Below are 24,881 nucleotides of genomic sequence, written 5' to 3'. Positions count from 1 at the left end.
CCAAGGCTTGTGTCCTGGGCTCATGGGAAGGAAGCACGGCTAGCAGCTTGGAAACCTGCCAACCTGATGCTCAGGCTTTCCTGAGATAAGGCTCCAAGGCAATCCTCAACAGCTGTCTTTTCCCTCTACCTCCAGGAGCTGCAACAACAGAGAGGAAAGAAGGAGGAGAGAGACAATGGAGGAAAGAGGAATGAAACCAAGCCCACCAGATGCCAAGGTATAGCCATCCCTGCTGAAAGGAGCACTCCCCCATTGTTTAAATCCTTCCTTTCTGCTCCTTGGCTCCGTCAGGATCCTGCCAGCCTGTGCTTTCAGCAGCAGCCTTTCTCTCCCGGGTGAAAGCAGAGCGCTCCAGCTCGCTCTTAGCTGCCCTTGAGCATCTGCCCGTGACAGCACACACACCCAACTTCACGCATCTCCTGCCACGGGCAGCTGAATCCCAGAGGCGTGCATGCAGCAGCTCTCTTCTCCCCCAAACACTCTTGCTGGCATGTTACCCACCTGCCTACTCAGAGGTCGACAACTGCTTAGAGGGTCTGCTATCTTAACCGGCAGTCAAGTAGTGCCAGACTATCCAGTCCACAAGCCAGCTGTAGCTCGCAAATCTCTGGGTGGGGGTTCAGCACACCAGTAAAACTTTTGCTGCCACCCACCCACTGATGCTCCGTGGATTCCCTCCTGTGCTGCAGCCCTGACTTCTGTGGCTCCCTTTGCTCAGGGGCACTTCAGACTTGCAGCAAATTGTGCTCAGATTCCAGCCCTTCAAATACAAGCCGCATGTTTTAGTCATTCCACATAGGGGAATCAACCCAAGATCACAGTACATCATCAATCAAGTTCATAAAGAAAAAGGCTGTTAGTAGGTGAGGGGTTTGGGGGTATTTTATAGGATAGAGCACCTGCTCTTCCAGGTGTCTCAGCCTTCCAAGACCGAAGCGTGGAATACTAAGAACTACGTAGATACAGCATTTCCATCGCTTGAGCCTGCACTTGTTTGTGGCCTCAGAAGGGTCCGCACAGCTCCGTCATTTAAGAGAGCTGCTGCTCTAAAGGCAGGCACTCCAATGAAGAATTCTCAAGCAGTTCACCACACTCCATCATGAAGCTGCCTCTCCTGAACAATGCAGAAAACCAGGCTGCATATAAGGTGTTTCTAAGGAATCATTTTTCTGGTACTGGTTCAATAAGTCACACACCTACCTAAGCACTAAGGCTCTGCATAAGAAAGCAACGACACAGAGAATTGCTCACACCACAACTAGAAAGTACAAAGTTAAATCTTATCAAAATGAAACGGAAATATTGGAACGGTCACAGGTTTGTTGTTGTTTTAGTTTTTGGGTTTTTTTTAAATTTATTGGATGTCACCAGGTCTCTCTTTAAACCATAAAGCACTGATTCAGCTGATGAAGAACATGACATGACATCACTGAGGCAATGAGCTCTGTGCTTGAGTTCTCTTCCCTCAACTCTGAAGGCACAGAGAGTCCCCACCAAGCAGCAGATCTTCTCTGTGCAACACCAGGGTGGGTCTGGCGTCATCTTCAACCACCCATTGGGTAGCTGAGGCAAGAACCGGCCGGGGACAGCAACCCGCCATGGGCCTTCCCGTCCGCAGACTGAACACCCCTCCTCCAGGCCCCAAGGACCTCGGTGGCCCTACAATGGACTCCTCCTGTCGCCCCTGCGCAGCAGCATGCACCAGGCCAGGCCCTCTGACACTGTGGCCGCTGTCCTGTTGAGGCCTGGCACAAGGAGGGGGCTGGAGCCCAGGGCACACCAGGGGAGATGGAGGGCAGACCCACTGCTCCAGGGGCAGCCTTTCTCTCTGGAAGCAAAAGGGCCGCCCGCAATGGGGCCTTCAGGGCCTCAGGGGCCCCCCTCCCAGCCACAGCAACGTCCGTTGGTGACATCACCGGCTGGCCGTTAGGCAAGCAGGCAGCCCTGTGGCTGGCCCACAGCTCGCTCAGCAGCCGGACACAGTCACGCCAAGCCTGCTTGTGAGAGGAGGAGGCGGCCAAGGGAGGCGAGTGCCCACAGTGAGTGGCACCAGTGCCTACATTGAGTGGGCCCAGGGCCAAGAGGCTCATTGGAAGCCCTGAGGATGCCTCCCCAGCCCAGGAAACGCCAGTGGGCTGGCGCCAGCAGCAGCAGCCCTGGCCGGCGAGATTAGCCCATGGAGGTCGACCCGCCACAGAAGAGGGATGAGGAAGAGCCCATGGAGGTGGATCCCCCTGCAGATGACACAGAGCCCATGGAGGTGGATCCATCTCCCGCAGGCCTGGTGGGGCACACCACCACCACGGCCAGGCTGCCTCCAGCAGCACGCTGTCCAAAGCGCCGCAGGACCCTCGCGGGCTGCCAGGGACAGCCACAGCGCAACAAGCGGCGCCAGCCGCGCAGACGACGCTAGCCGTAAGTGGGCAGCGGATGGAGGGAGGTGATGGGTGCCCTCTGCTGTGTCCTGCTCTGGGTTCCCCCGTGCCAGACAGAGATGGCCATAGTGGAGAAAAGCCATGCCCCGGTGCCTCCTGGTAACCACCCAGCTTCCGTTGAGCTCCCAGTGTTTGTCAGTTGCAGCCAAGAGCCACCAGAGACAGCAGGATGGAGCTGTGCTGGCCCAAAGCAGCACCAGCAGCAGCACCCCGCATCCCATCCTTACTGTGGCTGCCTGGGCCGTGTCCTTGGGGCACGGCCAGGGTCCTCCAGTCCCGGGTGGAATGGGCCAGGCCAACTGCTGCTGTGGCTCTAGGTGGGCTCTCCCTGGGGCTCGGGGACACGCGGGCATGGCCGGGCCCCACAGCAGCAGCCTTTCACATACCCACCACTCTCTGCTCTGCAGGGAGCCTCTCAGAAAGGGCACGGCGGTGCTGAGCGTGGATGTGTGGTTGAGCCAGGGCTGCAAGAGAAGCCAGAGGTGCCTTTGCCTCCTCCAGCAGAAGCTGCTCATTGCCAAGTTGCAGTAAGTGCCTGCAAGCCCAGCCGCCTTTCCCCCAGCCCTGTCCCTGGCAGCGGGGCAGGGACACCCTGGCACCAGCCTCAGCCCCCGGGGGCACCTTGCTGCTGGATGCACCCATGTCTGCCCCAACGGCAGGCGGGGGACAGGGCTCCGGCAGGCTCCACCTCCAGCTCCCTGCCTGCCTCTCCGCTCTTCAGATGTGGCACCACCCTGTGCCCACGGCTCTGCCTGGCCCTGGACCAGCTGTGGGTGCTGAGTGCTGACAAGGAGGCAGCAAGAGCAGAAAAGGAAGGAAGTGATGAGGATGGGACCTCCATCATCCTCTCCTGGCCCAGCAGCTCCTGTGTTGCCCCTTTCAGGTGAGTCATGGTGCCACGTCCCATGACTGGGCAGGAGAGGTTCCCAACTGGGCCCATGGCATCCTGTGAATGGCCTCTGCCCTCCGAGCAGAGCCTGGGCAGGGAGCAGGCAGCACGCTGGCACGGAGGAATAGGGGCATTTCTACATCCTGAATCCCCTGGTCACCTTTTGGTGCCCAGAAGGGAAGGGCAGAAGAAGCTGCAATGCCAAGAGAAAGGGAGAAGAGGCAGCTTGGGCTTGACCCAGCTCCCTCCCTGTCCCTTCCTGGTGCACAGGACACCAGAAGGAGACAAGAGAGCACGGGTGAGCTGCCTCCCATCCATCAAGCACCTGGAGAAGGAGCTGAGCGGCTGCCACCATGTGAGTGTTTCTGTCCCTAACAACCGCTCCTCCAGCCGAGCAGCAGAGGCGTCGCTGCTCAGCTTCTTCCACTCCTTCTTGCCCAGTGGAGGACATTCAATCCCAGGAGCCTGGAGAAGCTGCTAGAGGTCCAGGCAGAGGTGAGAATGGCCTTTCCCCCACCCATGGCTGTGCAGGATGTGTGGTGAGTAGGTTGAGCCCCGGAAGGCAGAGGGTCTCACCGCTAATGCTCTCAGGCTGCTGGTGTCACGTGGCAGCTTGCCAGTGGCCCTTTCTGCTGTGAGGCTGCTCTCTAACCGCTCTCTGATTCTTGTAGGATGATCCCAAGCAAGCACCGCTGCTTACCCCATCTGTCAATAAAGGAGGACATCACCGCTCAGGTAAGTTTTGGAAAGAAAGGCAGGGAGGGCCTTTTGTCCTCCTGCAAGCGGCACGTCTGCAGAATTGAGGATGCTGCTGCCCTTCACCCGGAGGAAGTCTGTGCCCATCACGCTGCAGCAGGAGAGAGCTCAGCCCTTGGTACCCTTCGACATTGCGGAGCACTTGAGGTGCTTCCTGCTTCACTCCGTCCCCAGAACTAAATTGACCTCTGCTCCTCGGCCAGAGCCGGGAGGAGCCATGCTCACTTGTCCCTTGAGTGTCCCTATGCAGGTGTGGCAGCCCAAGGGAGGACGTCACCTGGAGGAGCAAGGGGACCCGCTGGGCAGCGGCTGCTGGACCTGGTTCTGCGGGGACACGGAGCCTCTGCTGCTGCCCACAGCTTGGAGGAGGAGGGCAGGGCGAGGGCTGGGCAGGGCTGTCGTGGTGGCATGCCGGCTCTCAGGAGCATCCCAGCTGGAACTGCTGAGCCAGAGCTGCGGTTCCAGCTGCTGGCCCCCTGCCCATCCTGCCCCATCGCACCACGCTGCAGGCAGGGCAGGGCAGGGCAGGCTCTGGGAGCGCTGGGCTGGTGGTCTCCATTGACGGGCTCTTACTCTGTTTTCCTTTGCAGCGGGAGGGAGCAGCAGCAGGAGGAGGAGGAGGGGGCTGCCCTTCCCCCAGGTACAGGGGTAGCAGCCATGGTGCACCAGGCAAAAGGTTTCCTGGAGGCACCACCCTCTCTGCTAGTCCTCAAGGAAGTAGAAGTGGCAGATACGGAGGCAGGATTGGAAATAGCAGAGGTATGGCAGGTCCACAAACACTGCAACAATGTGTCTCGTGGAGGAGGGTATGTCTTAATGAGTCCAAGGAGCTGCTGTGCCTCTTCCCAGCATTCATTGCCTTCTGGCTTTGTGTGGGTTTTTTTTATCCCCCAGAACAGGGCAGTGTAAGTGAAAGTGGAAAGGTGGTTTCTCCAATGTGTTAGGAATGTGCTTATTCAAAGGAAATACCTACAAAATACCTGCCAAGGACAGACTCCAAAAGCAAAGCCTGCCACCGCAGAAGGGGGTGTTGCACCAAAGGGGTATCTGCAGAGTTCTGTCTCGGGAGGGCAGAAGAAACGGCAGGAGAAAGAAGTGGGCAAGCCTTTTCTTGCCCGCAGGGGACCGCAGGGTGTCTGCTGAATGGCCCCTGCAAATTAGCAGAGTGTCACACACCTGTGAGAACGTTGTGTTCGAAAGTGAGGCCCTTGGAAGAAAGGGCTAATGCCAACCAGCCCAAGGCACCTTCTCTAGAGAGCTAAGGGAGCAATTTGCCAAAAAATTGCTTACTCCTCCAGGGCATCCCTTGCCACCTGCTAACGCCAACATTTCTGGTTTAGGCAACCACCACTTTTCCTCCAACCGCCCCCGAGACCACGACAGAGTCCCTGCGATGTGCAGAAGATCAAAAGAACCTTTCAAAGGCACAAAGGTAAAAGGAGTGAGCTTGGGTTAAATGGAGAACTGATTGATCCAGTTGATCCTGGCTTTACCTCTCCAATCCACTGTGGGATGGAAAGGTTTGCAGGCTCCCTCCAGGAAACCGAAAACCAAAGCAAAAGGAAGAGACCAGAGGCCTGGGAAGAGGAGATGGAATGTAAACAAGAAGAAAAAAGAAGGAAGAGAGGAAGAAGACTGCGACTGAAGAGAAGAAGAAAGGTCCAGATGGTGAAGAAGCCCAGGTGAGTCCCAGGCTCTGCTGCCCATCTTTCCCAACTCCTTAAACTGCGCTAAGTCAGTCCAAGGGGCTGGCAAGGGACGGCCAGGGATGGTGCCGTGCAGGCTTTGGGAAGAAGTCCATGGCAGCTCCCCAGGGGCTCCCGATGGAGCCCTGCTGCGTGGCACAGGCGCACTGTGCATCCCTGCAGACGCACAGTCTCAAAGGGCGTTCCCCATGGGGACAAGGCGCCAGAGCCACCCCCTGCTCAATGCCAGCTGGGCTAGAAACCCTTCCTTGCCGGCTGTGTTTCCCAAAGGAAGGGGAACCAAGTCCTGTCTCGTCCTGCCTTTGGGCTTTACCAGCGTTTTCTGACTCTGTCCTTGTAGGTGCCCGTTTCCTGTTAGTGCCTGAACCCCTGTGACTCCTGGGCTCCCGCACGCCATGTTCACAATAAAAGGATCTTTTCTCTCTTAATACAGTTGTGGATATAGTGTGCATGTGTCTTTAGTTTCTCTCTTTTTTTTGGTTGAGGTTTTCATTAAAGTAATTTAATTTGTTTTTTAAACGTGTAAGTCTCTTTTCTCTCTCATCCCTTCCCTCAGAGAGTTAAACTTACTGGAGTTGTGGGAACTTGTGCTGTGTGCCCAACTGCAAAAGATAACTTATGACGCCCTGGCAGAAACGCGTATGACATATCCTGCACCACAAAAGGGGTAACCTGTCCGGCCTTCCCCACCCAGACCGTTCCTGTTTTCTGTCTTTTTAACAGACATGATGTACTCCACCAATGCCATCATGGGACAAATAGCATCTGTCCTTGTTTGAAGTAAAACGGAACCGATTCTCTCTTCAGTCACTTCACTTTTTAGCTAAGCCTCTTCTAACTACTGCAGTGAGCAGCCTATTGTGCAGAAACCGTTCACTCTCAGAGTGACGAGACCTGTGTTGATAGTTGATGCCAGGCATGGTATGCAGAGAGGCTCTTGCTTAGACTTAGGGCTATAACACCCAAGGGCAGATAACGTGGTTATTTGCCCCGTTGGAGGGTGGGAAGCGGAAAAGCGCAGAGGGGTCGCACCTGCGGGGAGGAGCGGACTAGACAGGTGACCCAAAATTGCCCAACAGGGGATTCCATCCCATCTGCCTCACGCGCAGTAGAAAAGCTGAGGGATCAAAGGGTCAGCCCTCTTTCTTCGATGGTCGACGCCTGAGGAGGACTCTGTCTGTTCGTGTGCATTTGGTCTCGATCCTGAATGCAGCCCCGGAATCCAGTTCCCATCCGTCACTGAGTCCAGTCTGGGGCTTCCCCAGGGCCAGCTGGTGAGGTGACTGTCATCCTGGGAGCTCGATACGGTTTTCTATACATTTCATTATTTCCTTTTTACTTTTCTATTAATATTTCATTAAAGCCGTTTAGTTCCTTCTAAACTCGTATGTCTCTCTCTCTCTCTCTCTCCTGCCTCTCTTTTTTTTTTTACTGAAGAGAGGGAGCGGGGAGCATCTGTCACTTGCCTTGTGGCCGTTTTGGCCCAAACCATGAGAGGCAGGTAGAGTGTTTACAGGAGAGAGAGCAATATTCAAAAGTTGCATGAAAACGGCGACTTGGCAATATTATGGGTACGTGTAGACTCATGACGGATGCTATAAAAGATCTGGATCGGGGTATTTTCAGAAGGGCAGCTTATGAGCCAGTGTAATCATGTAGTAACGGACAGCAAGAACGTAGCGCTGCAACAGAAAGATGGACAGCTTTTGGCAGTCAATTTTGTGCTTAGGTGTCTAAGTAGTTAGATTCTCAGGGAGATACTTAGAGAAGTACTACTTGAACTAAGTAGTTTCGATAACTAGGCAGACCTGGGCCGATGTGCAGAAAATTGGCGCCCCTGCTTAGTATCTGCCGCACGTTTTCACCCTGGGTTTTCTTTTTTGGTGAGCTAAAATGGTCGAGGCTTTGGGACAAACTGTCTCCTCCCATGTCTATCAAAACTGGACATGCCTTAGCACAACTGGGAGTGGTAGTTTTGTAATTTTAGTGAATTTGCTGCTGTTGGAGCTGTAGTCAAAATTAAGGAAGGAGTTTAATTACTTGCATAAAGGGAGAGCATGCGAGTAGTCTACTGACTTTGGTGTGGTCCCCAGAGCACAAGGGATTTGGGGACCACTTACTACTGGGTGTAGTTGAGAACTTTGTGCTGGAGAGTCACTGTCCTGGTTTGAGGTAAAACAGAAACAATTTTGTTCAGTAACTTCACTTCTTAGCTGGGCCTCTTCTAACTACTGAAATTAACTGCATATTGTGCAGACAATGTTCACTCTCAGAGTGATAAGACCAATTGTTTGTAGCTGATGTCCAGACATGGTATGCAGAGAGGCTCCTGTTTATACTTATTGCTATAACCCCCAAGGCCAACCAACTTTGTTATTTGCCCCGTTGGAGGGTCAGAAGTGGAAAAGCATAGTGTAGTCCCACCTGCAGAGAGGAGCTGACGGGACAGGTGACCCAAAACTCACCAACAGGGTATTCCATCCCATCTGCCTCATGCTCAGTATAAAAGCTGAGGGATCAAAGGGGCAGGTCTCTTCCTTCAATGGCTGACGTCTGAGGAGGACTCTGTTTGTCTGCCTGTGATCCCGATCCTGAATCCAGATCCAGAATCCAGTTCCCGTCCGTCACTGCGTCCAGCCTGGGACTGCCCCAGTGCCAGCCGGTGACGTCATTGTCATCTCGGGAGCTTGATACGGTTTTGTATATATTTTTCATTTTTTCTTTTCTTTTATTATTAATACTTCATTAAAGTACTTTAGTTCCTTCTAAACTCATAAGTCTCTTTTTCCTCCTCTGCCTCTCTCTTTGAAGAGGGGTAGAGGGGAGCATCTGTCGGTGCCATTTGGGGTGCCACAGGTCCCCAGTAGTGGATTTTGGCCTAAACCACGACAGTCCCGTAGCTTGTGAATTTGACTGGTTTCCCTGTGCCATGAAGTCGATTTTATCCTGACTAGAGCAAGACATGTATTTAAAGTGAAATCAAAGTGTGCTAACCTTTGTATACAGAAAACAGTTGGAGTTCTTCTCTATCTCAGAACTTTGGCAGCAGAGGCATTGCTTTCTCATGGAGGCCGGCTCCGTGTGTATGTGTGCACAGAAAGCAGGAGCGGTGGGGCAGGGTGTCAGTGCACCCCTGAGAAGCTGTAAAACATTTGGTCCGGTCTCAGTGTGCAGCTGCAATAGGTGGGAAAACAGGAGGAAACCAAAGGCGGCAATGAGAAGACAGCTGTATCAGCCTGAGTATTTGATGAGCCATACACATAGCTCACAGTTAACCTCAAGTGGTAACATGAAGGAAATGAAAATGTTTCTTCTGGGGACAATGGGGCACAGGGGTGCTGACAGTTGGCCTGATGGGTGTTATCAAAAGTTGGAGACAAGTCCCCTTGATTGGCCGGAGCAGACGCCCAAAGGCTGTACTGGGTTGCCCATGGATGGCAGCGGGAGCTGTCCAGGGACGGGATCAATTGTCCCAGCAAAGGCAGTCTGGTTGCCCAGAGTCTGCACTGAGCTGCCCACGGGTGGCCCCGGGTTGCCCATCAAGAGCACCGGGCACCAAAGGGCTGCATCAGGTTGCCATAGCGGCTGCAGGGAGCTGCCCGGGCAGAACCCGGTCCCTGAGCGCCCTGCGCCCCTGGCAAAGCTGCCCCGGTTCTGTGTCACACAGGGCACTGGGGACGCTGCAGTGTCTAGCAGTGCTGCCACCGAACCCCACAGCACAGCAGGGAGTAGCCGCCCTCCCGGACACTCCCAAGCCTCTGGAGGTTTCGGGTGAGTATATACCATTATGGGAAAGGTTTTTTTATGCAAACTTCCCATTTTTGAAGGACTCAAGTGGCTTTCACGCTGTAACAGATGGGATTGAGCACATGCTTTGAGTCAAACCCCACTCCCACCCAGGCATCTTGTTGCAGCACACCAGTGTCCTCACCTTTCACTGGGCTCTGAGCCAGGCTGGGAGCTGTGGGGAGGGGATGGGGTACCTCCTGAGTCGCCTCATGAGGGTTTGGCCTCAGATGCGGTGTGTTAGGGACATTTGCTGGCCCTCTGCATGATGTTTCTGACAACAACTGACTGATACCCTGAATCTGAAAAGAGCAGTAGCACCCACAATGCCGTATGCAGTTCTCGGTAGCAAAATCTTCACGTGTGGCCATTCCTCCTAGGGCTCCTGCAAGGCTGCTGTTTACACACCCTTCTGAAAAGACTGTCTGGGATTTCTCCTTTCCAAGTGCATCGATTTTACATCAGGTGAGGCATAGGCATTTTTCTTCCTTTGCAAGTCAAGAGAGGGCTGTTCTCTTGAGACTGAAATAGCTGGAGGGGGTCAAATTTGGATATAGATCTGCAAAGCATTAATGCAAGTGAAGGTGGGGGGTGAGGATTGAGTCCCTGACCCACCAATCACACTGGGTTGGTCCAAAGGGGCGCAGCTATCGGGGCTGGAAAGGGCACTTTGAAAGAGAAAAGGACATCTGGAGTACTAGAAGATCAGCACATACGCCAACCAAAAGAAGCCAATGAACACAAGACAATCACCAGCTACACTTTCACGGGATTGACAGATTTGAGGAGAATGAAGGCCTAATATCTGTCATTCTCCTGAGCAGCCACGCTTTGCTTTTCTCCGCATTTCAATACTTGAGGCTAGATACTAACAACAAATTCAAATCCCTTTCCAGATACAAATGCTTGGGGTGCTGTGAGAAGGCATTTGCTTTCAAGAGTTTTAGGCCTGTACAGGTGACCTGTGGGTGCTGTGTGCGTTGCTGTTTGTGTTAGAAGCTGCATGTGTTGCTGTAAGAAGGAAGGCAAGTGCAGGAGCTGACTGAGGGAAGTTGTCTTCTATCTCCTCCTCTGTGCAGGATAAGTACTTGAAGAGCAGTGGTCAGGAATGGAGGCTGTCGGCTCTCGCTTAACGGCAAGACGTGCCAAGGTTCTGCCTGCCATCAACACCATGGCTTCCAGCTATAAGGACCGTTTCCCGTACTACCCATTGCCTCAGAGCTCCAGCCTCCCCTGGATGCCCAGCACCTACTCTAAAAGAGATGCCATCAAACCAACTTTGGCTCCCTTTTCCAAAACTTCCCAGGGGATGACCACCAGCGAGAAGCTCCCTTATATTTCCAACAGAACAACCCTCTTCACCCGCTACACCCCTGACGACTGGTACAGGTCCAACCTGACCAAGTACAAAGAGTCAGAGACTTCCCAGCACAATGCGGAGGCTCTGAGAGTTGATACCACCCGCATGATTGGGGATAAATACCAGCAGACAAAGAAAACACAAGAAGAAAGCACCAAAAGCCTGGGAGGACGTGTGAATGCTATTGAGTTTTGGAAAGGGGAGCTCTGCCGTGAGCTGGATGAGATGATCGGGGAGACCAACACGCTCACAGACATGAAGAAGAGACTAGAAAGAGCCTTGGCTGAGAAGGAGGCCCCTCTCCAGGTAAGCACTCTGTCCAGTGGGCTGCAAGCTGTAGCCTACTGCTGGAACAACTGCAGCCATTCAAATGTCTAAGTTCCACTGCAGCTCCGCAAGACCTAGAGAGTTTTTATGAAGAGACCATAAGTTAAGTTTGCAATGTCTTCCCATCTGCTGCATCCCCTATCAGCCCGTTATGAGCTCATCACAATTCTATTTGCTTAACCAAATATTTGTGTAGGCGGAACATCCAAATTCCTGGACTGGGAGACAGAAGCCCATGTCTTCCTACAACACCCTGGGGAGGTCAGCATCAAGGCTGACACAGGTGCCTGTGCCACGGCTCTGGTTGCAGCTGGGACACGCGTGCTTCCTCATGTTGATTTGATGCATACGGTGCAGTTCGGTTGCTTGTTGTCAGCTGAAGCAGCCGCCCTGGGCACTTTGTTCCCCTGGTGTCCCCTCTGTGCCCGCCTAGAATTTCTTTTCTTCCATTTCTTGAGATGGGGACTCTCTCTATAGAGAATCCTGCCCCTGCACCGACAGTGATGGCATGTCCCCAACAGGTCGCTCAGCAGTGCTTGCTTCAGCGGGAGAAGAGGATGGGCATTGACCTCGTCCATGATGATGTGGAGAAAGAGCTCTTCACGGTAAGTTGGGCCACCCAGATCATGTGTTAAAGCCAGTTTTACCTAAACTGCCCTACAGAGGCTTTGCAGCCTTCTTCCCTACCTGGCTCCTTACCGCTGGGGAGGTGCTCAGCTCTTCAACCCCCCCAAAACCTGCTGGGTCAGGGGATGGGGTTCCCCCAGGCAGCAGCATGCCCACGCCGTGTGGGTATGACTTGGCCGTACAGAGGATGGAATAGCTGAAGAGCAGCTGCGTGTTTGTGTAGCGTGTGGGGGTTCTGTGTCCCTCTTCAGGGAGTAGTGCACTAAAGACATGCACGCAGTTTGGGGGCACTTTCTCAACTCCCTGCCTGTTTACTCTGGGCAGAAAGACAAGCAGGCAAGTTCTTGCTGTGTGCAGGGTTGGGGAGGTCTGAGGGGACGAGTGGCATCAGGACAACTGAGTACAGACACTGATGATGGGGCCATGTGTCCTTTACCCAGGAAGTCAATGTCATCAGGTCGTGCCAGGAGAAGATGCAGCGGTACCTGGATGAAGCCAAAGCCCAGCTCGCGTAAGGAGGAGCTCCTTATGTCATGCCGTAGGGCTGATGTGCATTTGCAGTTGTGATGTGGACCCCCAGCAGACCCCGACCTCTCCCCACACCCTGCAGATGGAAAAGCCAGGCGGGCTCCCCGGGAAGTGGGCAGTGATGCTCATGGGAGGACAGAGCTGCGTGGGAGGGAGCTGCGGGGAACTGGAGCGGGGAGGAAGCCCTTCCACCTGAACATCCCCAGCGATGGCTGTTGTTTGCATGTTGAAGGTCCAACAGGGTGGCCCAGCACGAGCTGGAGAGGGACCTGGCCCACAAGCAGGCGGCCCACCGCATCGATGACAAGTGTCACCACCTGAGGAGCACCTCCCACGGCATCAGCTACTACCCAGCGGTGGAGCGGGTCGATGCCACGTGAGTGCACGCTGGGCAGCACGCCAGCAGCAAGCTGTGCCCGGGATGCACGGTGCCTCTCCCTGGCAGGGAGCTGCTTGTCCCCAGCCCACTGTCAAGGCACGTCCATCCCGCCTGGAGACAGCTGCCTGAGTGGGACCGTTTCTCTCTGCTTATTGTTATTCTTACTGTTATTGTTATTGTTAACCTTACCTTTATTCTTACCCTTACTCGTACTCTTCTTCTCATTCCTATTTTCTGTTGTTGTTCTATTAAACTGTCTCTATCTCCACCCGTGAGTCCTGGTCTTTCTCTTTCCCCTCCATTGAGAGTGGCTGTGTGGTCCTAGCTGCTGGCCAGAGTTAAACCACAACCTATGCTCAAATTAAAGACGGAGATTTCAGATATATTTAATCAGTGCTGCTCCCAGGCAGGCTTCATGCCTGCCCACGTCCAGCTTCAGCACTACGGGCTTACCGGGGCCTCTTCTTCCCCCTCACCTCCTGAAGGATCTCGGTGCCGGACTCTTGGGCCAAGATCACAGACGACAACATCCTCCGCTCACAGAGCCAACGGGCGGCCTCCTCCAAGCTGCGGGACAACATCGAGAACCTGCTGGTGGTGGCGGCAAACGAGATGTGGAGCCAGTTCAACAGGGTGAACATCGCCTTCACCAAACGCATCAGCGAGACAGCCGATGCCAAGAGCAAGATCCGGACCCACCTGGCCAAGGTAGTCGGAACCCCTCCCTTTCGGTGTGTCACTGTCACTTCCTAGTGACACCCCTGAGGTGGGACCCTTAGGAGTTGGCACCGTAATTTCATCTCAAGGGATCTGTTTTTGCTAGGGCATCCTCACTGGCAGCCTGGGAGCACAGGGATTGCCAGCAGAAAATGCCAATGCTGGTTGCATCTCCTGGTAGTTCCTTCAGAAGCGCTGGCTGCCCTCCAGAACGGCCTTGCTGGGCCTCTGCTGGGCTGCCTGCTGGGGGGGTTGCAGGCTTGCTTCTCCTCCAAGGACGTGCTTTCACTCTCCGTGCTCTGGGGCTGCTGCATGGGCATGCGTGTGTTTGCTTTGCCAAGCAGATTCAGTGGAAATCAGTGATGGACACCTGCCTCAGAGCTGTGGGTCTCATAGAAAGCTTCCTGAGACGTGCCCGACACTGTATTGAGTAACTGAGGGAAGACGGGGCTTGCAGCACTGCGAGCTGATGCCACGTCTTTCAGTGAGGATCCATGAAGAACCTTCCCTCTCTGAGTTACTGTTGATGGATGATTAGTTCCAGCAAGCGGTAATTTTGGGAAGCTGGGAATTCAATAGGTCCATCAGTGCTCCAAAACCTCCTCTGATGTGACAGCAAGAGCCAAGAGAGGATTTTCCCTGAAGAAAAATTACTCTTGGCTCTGCGCCTTGATGTGTAGCAGAATGACAGGGGTCTGAGCCCAGGGTCTGCTTATTGAACTTGTTTTGTTCTGCAGATGGACAGGAGGAAAGGGTAATTATGTAGTCACTTGAGAAGATACTTTTTAATTTGTGCATGGGTTTCTTTTTTACGCCAGACGCTGCAGGAAATCTTCCAGGTGGAGAAGACCATAGAAGCCATCCAAAAGGCCATTAGGGACCAAGGGCCTCCCTTAAAAGTGGCTCAGAGCCGGCTGGACGAGCGCACACGCAGACCAAACGTGGAGCTGTGCCGGGACACTGCCCAGCTCCGGTAAGGCAGGAGTGTGGGTCTGGTGGGCTCCTTGAGGAGTTACGGCTGGTAGCACCCGAGGGTAGCACCCGGGAGTAGCACTGCATGAAAAATTAAGCATGGGCTTTTTTTTCAACAGTCCTTCCATAAGCGCACTGCTATAATCAAAAGCAATGAGCAGGTATTGCAGCCTTTGGGTGCTGGGAGAGCTCTGCGCCCACAAAGGAGGCTGTACACCATGGCCGGGTATAGCCTGATGGCACCCCATGAGGGGATGGATTCTTCCCGCTTGGGTAAGCCCCATCTTCTCTCCAGCCTGCTTCCCGGCAGTTGGATGTGCTCAGTTTTGAAGGACGAGCCCTTTACTCTCCAACAGGATCCTGCTGAGATCCCTTAGGCCCTTCCTTTTGGGGAACTGCAAGGAAGGGTGCCCCCTATGGAGAAGCAGAAAGGGCTGTCCTCACCTTCTCCGAGGACACTGGAAATCCTTTCAAGGACACAGTGGTCTGTTTGGGATTGCATGCCGAGGAGCTGTGGAGGAGTAGGCTGGCCTGAGCGCCCAGCAGCACCCCCTCTGAGGCACCCCAAAGTTCACCCCTCCTGGGAGCCCGTTGGGCAAGACTCCAGCTGAAGCCTTTTCAGAGCAATTGAAACCCAGCCCCACAGCCTTTGCAGCATCTCGTACAACAAGGGTTTTTTCCATCCTCCCCTTGTTTCACATTCACTTTTAGCCTCTCCCAGATGTCCTGTTTTCTTTGTGTGCATCTGTGGGCATGGGGAGGATGCCTGCACAGGGAAATCCAGGAGGGGGAGCCAACAAACCCCCCAAACCAAGCAGGAACAGGAAACCACACCTGCTCATCCCTCTTCTTGCTGGCCCGAGCTGCTCTGGGAGAGGCGGCTGCGCGTTGCCAAAGCCTTTGAGCAGACTTAACCATGCCTCCCCGCTGAGGTCTAGAGGAGCTCTGCCCTCAGCTTTCCCATGCGTCTGCCAGAAACGGGGGGTCTGAGTTAGTCTGAGCACGCTGAAGGGGGAAATCCTGTGACCAAGGGGCCCTTCAGCAATGCCACGCTAGAAACCACCCCCACGATGGCACTGTTAACCAGGGTTTCTTGCTGTTTTCCAGCCTTGTCAACGAGGTCCACAAAATCAACGAGACGGTCCAGAGCCTCCAGCAGCGCCTGAGAGACACCGAGGACACCCTGCAAATGCTGGTTCATACCAAGTCGGTCTTGCAGCATGACCTGGCCGTCAAAGCCAACACACTCTTCATTGATGAGGAGAAGTGCATGGGCATGCGCAAGACCTTTCCCAGCACGGTGCGGCTGCTGGGTTCCATTTAGGCTCAGCTGAACTCACTGAATCTGTTGTGGGAGGGATTCCCAGTTTGGCTAAGAGGCTTTGGAAATACTTGATTAGAGTTTCACTTCCTGGTGAAAGCCATGAGTAGAAATTAAATGATCTTTTTGTGTGTTATACGGTCTACCGGTATTTTTTTTGCCTTTGGTTTTTCTCTTTCCACTGTACTTTCACGGTGTGCCAGAAAGTCACTGAAAATACTTTGTATGCGACTAAGAGTAAATCCACCCACGGGGATTCAGTCCTACCCTCTCAGTAGGTGATTTTAGGAGAAAAACTGTCGTGTCTGCCTCCTTTTGAGTCTGTCTGATGTGGGAAAAGCACAGGGTGAAGCCATGCCGGCTGTCTCAAATCACCTCCCTGTCCTCCACGGGCCTTAGCATAGCTTCAAGGAGAGTCCGTTCCAGGATCTTCCCAGGCACAGAGGTGAGGCTGACAGCTGGGGACTTCCCAGGCTCCCCCTTTCCCCCTTTTTCAAAAATGGGTGCCACATTTCCCTTCTTCCAGTCACTGGGGACTTCCCCTGACTGCCATGACTTTTCAAATATCACCTTCTTAGGTGATATCACCCTTTCATTCCTTGGAGGTATTTCACTGGTGTTTCCTTCTTGCCTCATCGCTGGAAGACTTCAGGTGTCCTGCAGCGTAGCCAGCACATCTCAGAGCAACAGCCTGTGGGCCCTCGCTAGCACCCTGTCCCTCTAACCTTGGCGTGTCATCTCACAGCTTGTCACGGGCAAGCCTGATATTGTCCCCCTCTCCCCTCAAGCCTCGTTTTAAGCGCTGTCAGGGAGCCCTGATAGCTGGTGAGCAAAGACCTTCTTCCCCCTTTGAGACAAGTGAATCCCATCTGATGCCGGCAAGCCTGGTGCTGTGTAGGCCATCCCCTTATCAAAAAAAACAAAATTCTGTTGGTCACACCAGCCATGGAGCCACCTATTAATAGACTGGGCCTGTCTGTATGTTTCTTCCAATGTCGCTGCCTGTAACTGGAAGGAAAGAGGAAAAAATAACATGTGCCCCACATCCCCTTACCAACCGTCCCAAGGCCCTGAAGTCTCTTTTGATCGCCATTGGAGGACATGTTGCAGCTTCACCACCACACACACGGAAGAGTAATAATGGGTAATAGTCCGAGGGCCGTACCAGGCTTGGAAGTTTCCTAGTGATGACCTTAAGCTGGGGCCCAGGGAGGAAGCAGACATCCCATCGGAAGAATAAAGGTTTGGACCAATTTATGTCATTCATGTTCATGGTATGAAAATAATCTTGTATGTTATGAAATAATCTTGCCGGCCAGCTTGGGTCAAGTGCTCACGTCTCACTCCTCCTCATCCCTGCGCCTGGCAAGCTCAAAATCTCTGAGCCCTTGAAACCCACACACCATAGCCAGCTATAAAGTACATATTTTCACAAGTTCAGACACTGGAGTCTTCTAAAAGTGCAGGCTTCCCAACTATTAGAAGAGAAGTTAGTCCTGTGTCGCTCAAAGCAGGACACACTATAACAGTTTTTCATCGCAGGAGAGAGCATATTATTCTCTTTGCATAACCTCATGCAAAATGACTGCAATTCAAAGTGCAGAGCACTCAGGCCTGGTGGCCCTATCTCCCTTAAGCTCTCAGTTTCGCAGCTGCTCACTGAGTTCACGAAAAACACAGTCAGAGTTTTTATTCATTAAGCACAGTCTTTAAGGCAGCTATCTTGTCAGGTTTTGAAAGCCGAGCTCTTGTCCTCAGCTCCTCTGCTCTTCTCCTGGGCACACAGTAGCTACTGGAAACAGCTGAAGAGGCACTGCTCATTGTGTGTTGCTATCAACATATTTACATTAGTTTAGTCTAAAATACACCCCGTGATTATGTAAAGGTTTGGAAAGGACCAGGCCAAGTCGGGACAGCTGAGGCCACCTGGGCTAGTATCAAGGCTGATTTGGTATTAGCAGACGATTGTTTCTCTTTGGAAGAGCAATTACACAAAACAGTGAAGGTGATCTGAAGTTTGTTGAGGCGGGTGCACTGCAAACCCTGACCTCTGAGTTCATGATCTGCTTCTCCTCCTAATCAATGGGCAGAAATAGCACTTCTTTGATACAGTTCCAGTGACTTCAGACATTGGTTTTAACAGATTTTGACTTGATGCACAGAGGCACGCGTCTTTCCACTGAAAGAGGGTTTAGTTCATGACGAGGCAGGAAGTTTCAATAATACTGTTAGGTGAGATTGCATCCACTATGAACAGCCATGCAAGGATGATGATGGTTTTGAAAAGAATCAAAATTTTTATCACAGCTCCCATAAAATTCAATAGAGCCCAAAACCTCTGGTGCAAACTGTAGGAACAAATCTCAAGAATGTGGCAAAGTTCAAAGCAAGGAGGGGAGGAAGATTTTTATTTCAAGATAAAAGTGATTTCACCCCTTCATGTGCATGCTGTCCTATCCTCCCAGCAGCTAAATGTGTATTTCCACCCAGCCTGGACACAATTCCCCGAGCCGAGACAGAGGACAAGAGACACAGCTTTGGGAGGCCTCTGCATATCTCCCGGATGGTCCCTGCCTGGGTGAACAACGCTCACATCTGCCCCTTCACACTGGGTTATACCAACAACCAAACCACTCAAGTGCCCCTACTGGAAGAGGCCTCTTGTGCAACTCGGAGACGGCTCAGGGAAGGGTCAACAAGGAATATAGACCTGGATGCTCTGGAGTGTGGCATCGCAGGTCTGGACGGATTGACCTCCAGGCTCAGGGATCCCACAGCCTCTCTGGCAACCCACTCCACTGCTTTATGAGTCTCACAAGGATTTTCTTCTGGATTCCTGCTCTCCAGCCTGAACCTCTCCACTTTCAGGAGATGCCACCAGGCAGTGTTGGCAAGACGTTCCAAGTGATGGGTTCTGTTGTCACCGAGGGATGGGCTCTGATGTCACCAAGCAACGGATTGTGAACACGTGCCCCTCGCTGCTTAAATCCAGGTGCCGAGTCCCATCCGGCTGGTTCATACCCGCATTCCAGCTGAGCAGTTGGCGAGGCTGGAGTGTTGAGCCAAGCCTTGGCGCTGGTGTCCTGACTGGGGAGTTAGTTGCTCGCGGCAGCTCTCCATCTGTGCCCCAGAGCCCGCAAAGGATTTTCCCTGGCCCTGTCAGCTTCAGGCAGCCGGGGCAGTCAGGAGGCACGCTCGCAGCAGCAGAGGTGAGCTGTGTGGGGACACCGCACCCTGGGGATCTGGGAGGGTTTCTTTCTTGAGGGACCTGGGCATTTCTTCCAGCCCTCCTCAGGCCAGCCAGTGACCGTAGCCTCTCTTCCTTTTCCAGCCTGACACTGGCTGCTGCAGCGCCACAGGGAGGGAGCACTTGGTCACCCCCAGCTGCCCCTAGCACGATGCAGCGAGTGGAGAGCATGGCAATGGACCTGGACAACCGCTGCCCAGTGTGCCTGGACAGCTGGGACGATGCCGCCTATGCCATGCCATGCCTCCACCAATTCTGTTACCAGTGCATCCTGCGCTGGGCTAACAGCAAGCCCGAGTGCCCTCTCTGCAAGAGGAGAGTGCGATCCATCGTGCACTCGGTGAGGGCAGACAATGACTTCGAAGAGGTTCCCATCGCGTCATCTGCCTCAGCCCCCGCACCAGTTGGCACCCGGCAGGCCGGAGGAGCGCCCAGGCACCCAGACACCCACAGCCCCCCTCGCCGCTCTGTAACACCTCAGCTGCTGGCAGTGGAGTCAGTGCCCAGGGCTCTGGTGGGCGGCCTCCAGCCCCATACCTGGGCGTTCCTCTTTGACGACCACCCGGCTCTCCTCCAACGCTTTCTGCCCTGGCTCCAACAGCAGCTGGGGCTGATCTTTGCCGAGGAGCCTTCAGCAGCCGTTGTGATGGAGGACCTCATCCTGGCCGTCCTGGGCTTCTTTGGTCTGGACGAAGAGGTCCTGGTCCGGCTGCTGCAGGTCAGCCTCCAGGATCGCGCGGCGACATTTGTACAGCAGCTTATCAACGTCGCCGTGCAACGCTGCAGCGCGGAGGCCCACTGTCTGCTGGGCCTCGAGGACAGCCATGCTGCCGAGGAGCAGGAGGGCAGCCCCGTGGCTGTCCCTCCTCCTGCTGCCTCCAGAAGGGGGTCTCCTGGCCCTGGCCAAGCCACCTCCCGCAGCCCTGCTGCAGACGATGAAGAGGAGCGACCCAACACCTCCACCGCTGCTCTTCATGGGGCTCCCGGCAGCTCCCCCGATGCCCCTGTTCCAACCAACGGGGAACAGGAGGAGCTGCATGAGGATCCAGGGGAGGTTGCCGCAGGTCCCTCTACTCCCAGCCGCAGCAGGGACCTCTCCCGTGGGGGGCCACGGCGAGGCCCGAAGAGGAGGGCCAGCAGCTCCCAACATTCACCTCAGCCACCCAAGAGGCCACCCCGCCGGCACAACTAGAACAAGGCCCCAGGAGCTGCCAAAACCAGGGCCAGGCCAGCAGCTGGGACACATGCCGGCCAACGGTTCAGTCAGAAGGGGGACTCCAGGGCTGGACCATTCCCCACTGCCAAATGTCCCATGCCTGGTCTCCTCCTCACCACATCATCTGCCCCGACGTCCCGGGGATCTGCTCTCCTACCAGCCTCTACTGCCCCGTCATGCCCTGCAACACTGGCACCCAAATCCTTCCTCCTGCTCAGAGTCTGCACCACTTGGCTCTGCCCTCTGCATCACCCCATGCTCACACCCTGCCAAGGCAGGAGCCACAAGAAGTTCAACAGGAGAAAGAAGTGAAGTCCAGAACCTGGCGAGGGACAACCCCAGGAACCAGCACATTTGGCGCGCTGCTCGGCTGGAAAGCAGCTTGGCGTAAAAAGCCCTGCAGGTCCTGGTGGCCACCCAGCTGATCATGAGCCAACAGTGTGCCCTTGCCACCAGGAGCACTGATGGTGTCCTGGGCTGGACTGGAGAGAGAGTCTGGCAAAGGAGTGTGAAGATGATAAAGGCACTGCAGCATCTCTCCTCTGAGGAAAGGCTGAGCGAGCTGGCACCGCTTAGCCTGGTGAAGAGAAGGCTCGCAGGGGAATTGATCAATGAATAAAAAGCCTGATGGGAGGCTGCAGAGAAGATGGAGCCAGACCCTGGCTGAGCGGCGCTGGCTGTCTCTGCTGCAGCAGGCAGCTATCGCAAGATGACTTCCAGAGGTCCCTTCCAACCTCAGCCTTTCTGTCATTCAGTGAAAGTATTTGAATTGCCTAAAGAATCTATATGAATAACTTCAGTGCTGTTCTATAAAGTCAATAAAGAAGAGAAAGTAGTACAAACTTGCTGACGTTCCTCAAACTCTATTGATCGAATCATTAATACTGTGAAGTTCCAACACGCAGGGACGTCCCCAAATTCACTTATATGTTCTGGAAGACTGCCTCAGCTCAGTGAGCATGACCCCGACATGGGGTACAATTCTGCTGTGCTTATACTTAGTTGCCATCCTCAGGACACGTACCAGATGTATGACACAGGTGCAGGTTCTGCTGCTGAATAAAAGGACTGTAATCTAGGGCTGCTAAGAAAGACCCATAACAATTATGCTATAGAAGAAATATTTTCTCTCTCTTCTGCTGATCTTGCAATTTTTAGTTTAGTGGAAACTGCTCAGTTTTCTTCACCTTACTTTGAGTATTTCCCACTGTTATGCCTGTCCTCAAGGATAAAAAAAACAACAGCAACAAAATCACACATCTCTACTTCCACTATTACACGTAAAACCATTCTGGGAGCTCAATACAGTTTTGTATATATTTCATTATTTCCTTTTTATTTTATTCTTAACGTTTTAGTCAAGTAGTTCAGTTCCTTCTGAAATCCTGAGTCTCTCTTTCTCTCTCCTGCCTCTCTTTGAAGACACATTGACAAGAGCATCTGTCCTGCCACCCAGTGGCCAATCCGGCCCAAACCACAACAGCCATAGAGAATCACACCTCCAGTATCAACTCTGTGCTACAGCTCATAATCAAACCTTACCAGCTATTTAGTCCTCTCAGTTTTTATTGACACAGAGCAAGTTTTGCAGACCCAGTCCAGTTTTGTTCCGGGGAAATTCTATCTGGCCTCATCTTTCCAGGGCCAGGCATCACACACCGCAGCAGGTAAAACATCCTGTCCTGCAGAACACCCGTTTTCATGGGGGAGGGAAACAGCACTGCGGGTAGCACTGATAACGTAGACCACAGAAGCAAGTGGGCAGAGCTCCATGAAAACACTGCCAGGCTTTTTGCCACACAAGGACTACCCCTGCAGTCTTGTCAGAGGTTGCTTACTTAGCTTATAGCAGTCCACCCCTCCAACGTCAAAGGTGTCGCTGCAAGACTGAGACCCCAGAGATGCCACAGAAAGCACCATCTCCACCCCTTTACCAAAGCGGTTCCCGGTTAAGTACCAACAGCAGGAATTGCTGCTGCCCACTGCTCTGGGCATCCGCCACCATCCACCCCACACAAAGGGCCAGCTGGGTATCTCCCCCATGGGCACGCCAACTCTGCAGACTCCTTTCAGGTGTCTTTTCAGGCAGAGCAGACACAGACCAGATGAGTTTCAAGCTGAAACACGACTTTGTCATGCAGGCAGAGAAAAAAGCTCTCAGAACTTGAGAGTTTTATTTCTCAATCTGAAAAATGACACACAGCGTAGGTACAAAGACAAGGAGACGCTACAGTCCACAGCAGGAGCGGTGGTCAGGCACTCTCCCTGCACCTCTTTGCCAGGGACGGTGCTCTTGCACAGGCAGAGGTATCTTCTCCCCTCCCCAAAAGCGCACCGACCCCACAGACAGACATTTCTCCCACACCTCCTTTGAAGGAAGGCTACCAGCGACCCACCTGCAGAATTAGCCAGAGACTTCTCAGCACCTTATCATGCCGCTGTGCTTTCAGTCAGAACGGCATTTTTGATTATAAGCAACTAAGGGCAGAACTAAAGTAAATCTCTATCAAAATGCAGCAAAACCATGACACTGTTCTTATTCCTCTGGCTTCTTTCCAGAGTCATTTACAAAATACCATTCCTCTCTAGGCCACTCCTAATGGACAGCCTTTCAAGAAAATCCACAGCAGCATCTTCTTTAAGAGTTTAGCACCCAACACAGAGCTGAAGGCATTTCTCCTTCTCCTAAGAAAGCCCAGCTCAATCTCTACTTTGCTTCCCATCTTCCCCACCCCAACTCACACCAACACAGCGCACGTACCTCCTCAAGCAACACTTTCTTTCACCAAAACACAGGACCTGTTTCTGAAGTCAACTGCCGGAGGGACCAGCGAGAACTGCTTGGGCTCTTCTACCTGTGACATTGAAAGGGATGTTGAAGTGGGATTTCAGTAGTGAACTCAACATGACAAACTCCAGCAGAGGTAAGAAAAACACATTTTTTAAGAACTAGTTCAAAACAGGGCCCAGGAGCACCACTAAGTGTTTCAGTGCCACATCCCCCCTCTCCAGTAACACCAGAGTCGCAGCAGAACTCTAATCTGTAACAATAAACGTACGAGGCACATACTGCCTGTAAAAGCAGAATATCCAAAACTGCAGGCAAATCCTCACTGGCACAGAGCAGCACACTTCAGTCCTCCTCAGGGTCTCTGTTGAAAGGGTGGTAACTGGAGCAACGGGATTTGCCACTGCCTCCTTTCTTCCTACAGAAGAAAGCTATCGAGTATTGCCATACATTTGCCTTTCTGCTCTGGCAGAGCCCTTTCTTCCGCAGGCCTCTCTGAAGTCCTTGGGAAGTGCGGAGTGCCCACAGCTCTCCTGTTCCACCCCCAGCGCTGGAGGCAACCCAGGGGAGAATTAGAGCAGTCGAGAAGCTGCTCTGGCTTGCGTTGCTGTGTGAACGCATGCCGACCACCTCCACAGACGCAAGGCTAACGGCAACCCACCAGCAAGGAACGCTTCTTGCACCAGCCTTCTTCAATACCTACATACTTTTGTGGGCCTAAGCCCAGGTCTCCCATGACAATTTTCATTAAGCTGCATTCTAAGTGATGATTTTTCAAAACACTCTGGAGATTGTCCTTTCTTAGCAGCTTTCTAACTGCTCAATCAATGCAAAGTATTATTTTTCCCACACAAATGGAAACTCATTGGTCTCAACCTGATATTACTCGGTGTTCCTCAAGAGTATCAGCCTTTTCTCCCAGCTGACACTTCAAGAGCAGATGCAGCAGCTCAGCCATTTCCCAAGAAATTCTACACAAATTTGCAGTACCTGGAACTAGGTGCCTACACAGAAGTCACATCTCATGGGAAAACACACGTTTAAGGCCATCCCTCACACTCTGGTGTTGCTGGCCTTCTTTTGCATACATTTGTTTTCCTAGGTATAAGGATTAACAAAACCATGAATCATTTGGGTCAGTCTGCCACACCCTGCAGGTAATACTGCATAGCATGTTTTCCAAGTGTTCACGGCCCTGGGAGTCACGCTTGCCCACATTGAACAATAAATGCTCAATAATGCCCAGATCACAAAGCCAATACGCTGCTTGTGTGCACCAAATAGAAGGCAAAAGCACAGGAACTCCTATGCAACAAGGGTCCGAAGAAGCAGAAGAAGCTGCAAGTCGAAACCTGAGTCATCAGATCCCAAATTTGGTCCAGTTGTTTTGTGAGTACGAGTAGCAATGAAGACACACAGAGCGACAAACACAGCAATCCTCTTGGTGTCTTCAGGAAGAACCTAAATCATTAGGCATAGTCAGAAATGGTGAGCGTCCTCAGATCATGTGCCTGAGCTCAAAAAGGAAACGTTTCTCCTCCAGACTGGCACAACCTGTGGAAATAAGACTATCAGGAATGCTGCTGAGAAGGAGAGAGATTAAGATGGGCAGATCAAAAGTCAGCCTGTTGCACCTTAACCTGCGGAGGCACAAGGGCAAAAGGTTACAGAATTTGCAAACGCGTGCTCAGGGAACAAAGAAATACTGGAAGCAAAGCCGCGGCTCCCCAAGGCTTGTGTCCTGGGCTCATGGGAAGGAAGCACGGCTAGCAGCTTGGAAACCTGCCAACCTGATGCTCAGGCTTTCCTGAGATAAGGCTCCAAGGC

The 24,881-nt window shown here is 53.1% G+C and overlaps 1 protein-coding gene across 1 annotated transcript; it reads left to right on the top strand.

The window, feature by feature from the left end:
* Positions 1-10,680: 10,680 nt before the first annotated feature.
* On the top strand, positions 10,681-15,806 carry LOC309685189 (tektin-3-like; the record flags this gene model as incomplete). The annotated part of the gene is made up of 7 exons (XM_082500999.1): positions 10,681-11,238; positions 11,781-11,864; positions 12,327-12,397; positions 12,647-12,790; positions 13,279-13,501; positions 14,329-14,483; positions 15,590-15,806. 7 exons carry the CDS (start codon positions 10,681-10,683, stop codon positions 15,804-15,806), a joined length of 1,452 nt encoding a protein of 483 aa, XP_082357125.1.
* Positions 15,807-24,881: the final 9,075 nt, after the last annotated feature.

This window comes from Vanellus vanellus (genome assembly GCF_965231255.1).
Source record: "Vanellus vanellus genome assembly, contig: HAP1_SCAFFOLD_485, whole genome shotgun sequence".
In the NCBI taxonomy this organism is placed as follows: domain Eukaryota; kingdom Metazoa; phylum Chordata; class Aves; order Charadriiformes; family Charadriidae; genus Vanellus; species Vanellus vanellus.
This window is presented reverse-complemented; position numbering and strand designations above follow the sequence as displayed.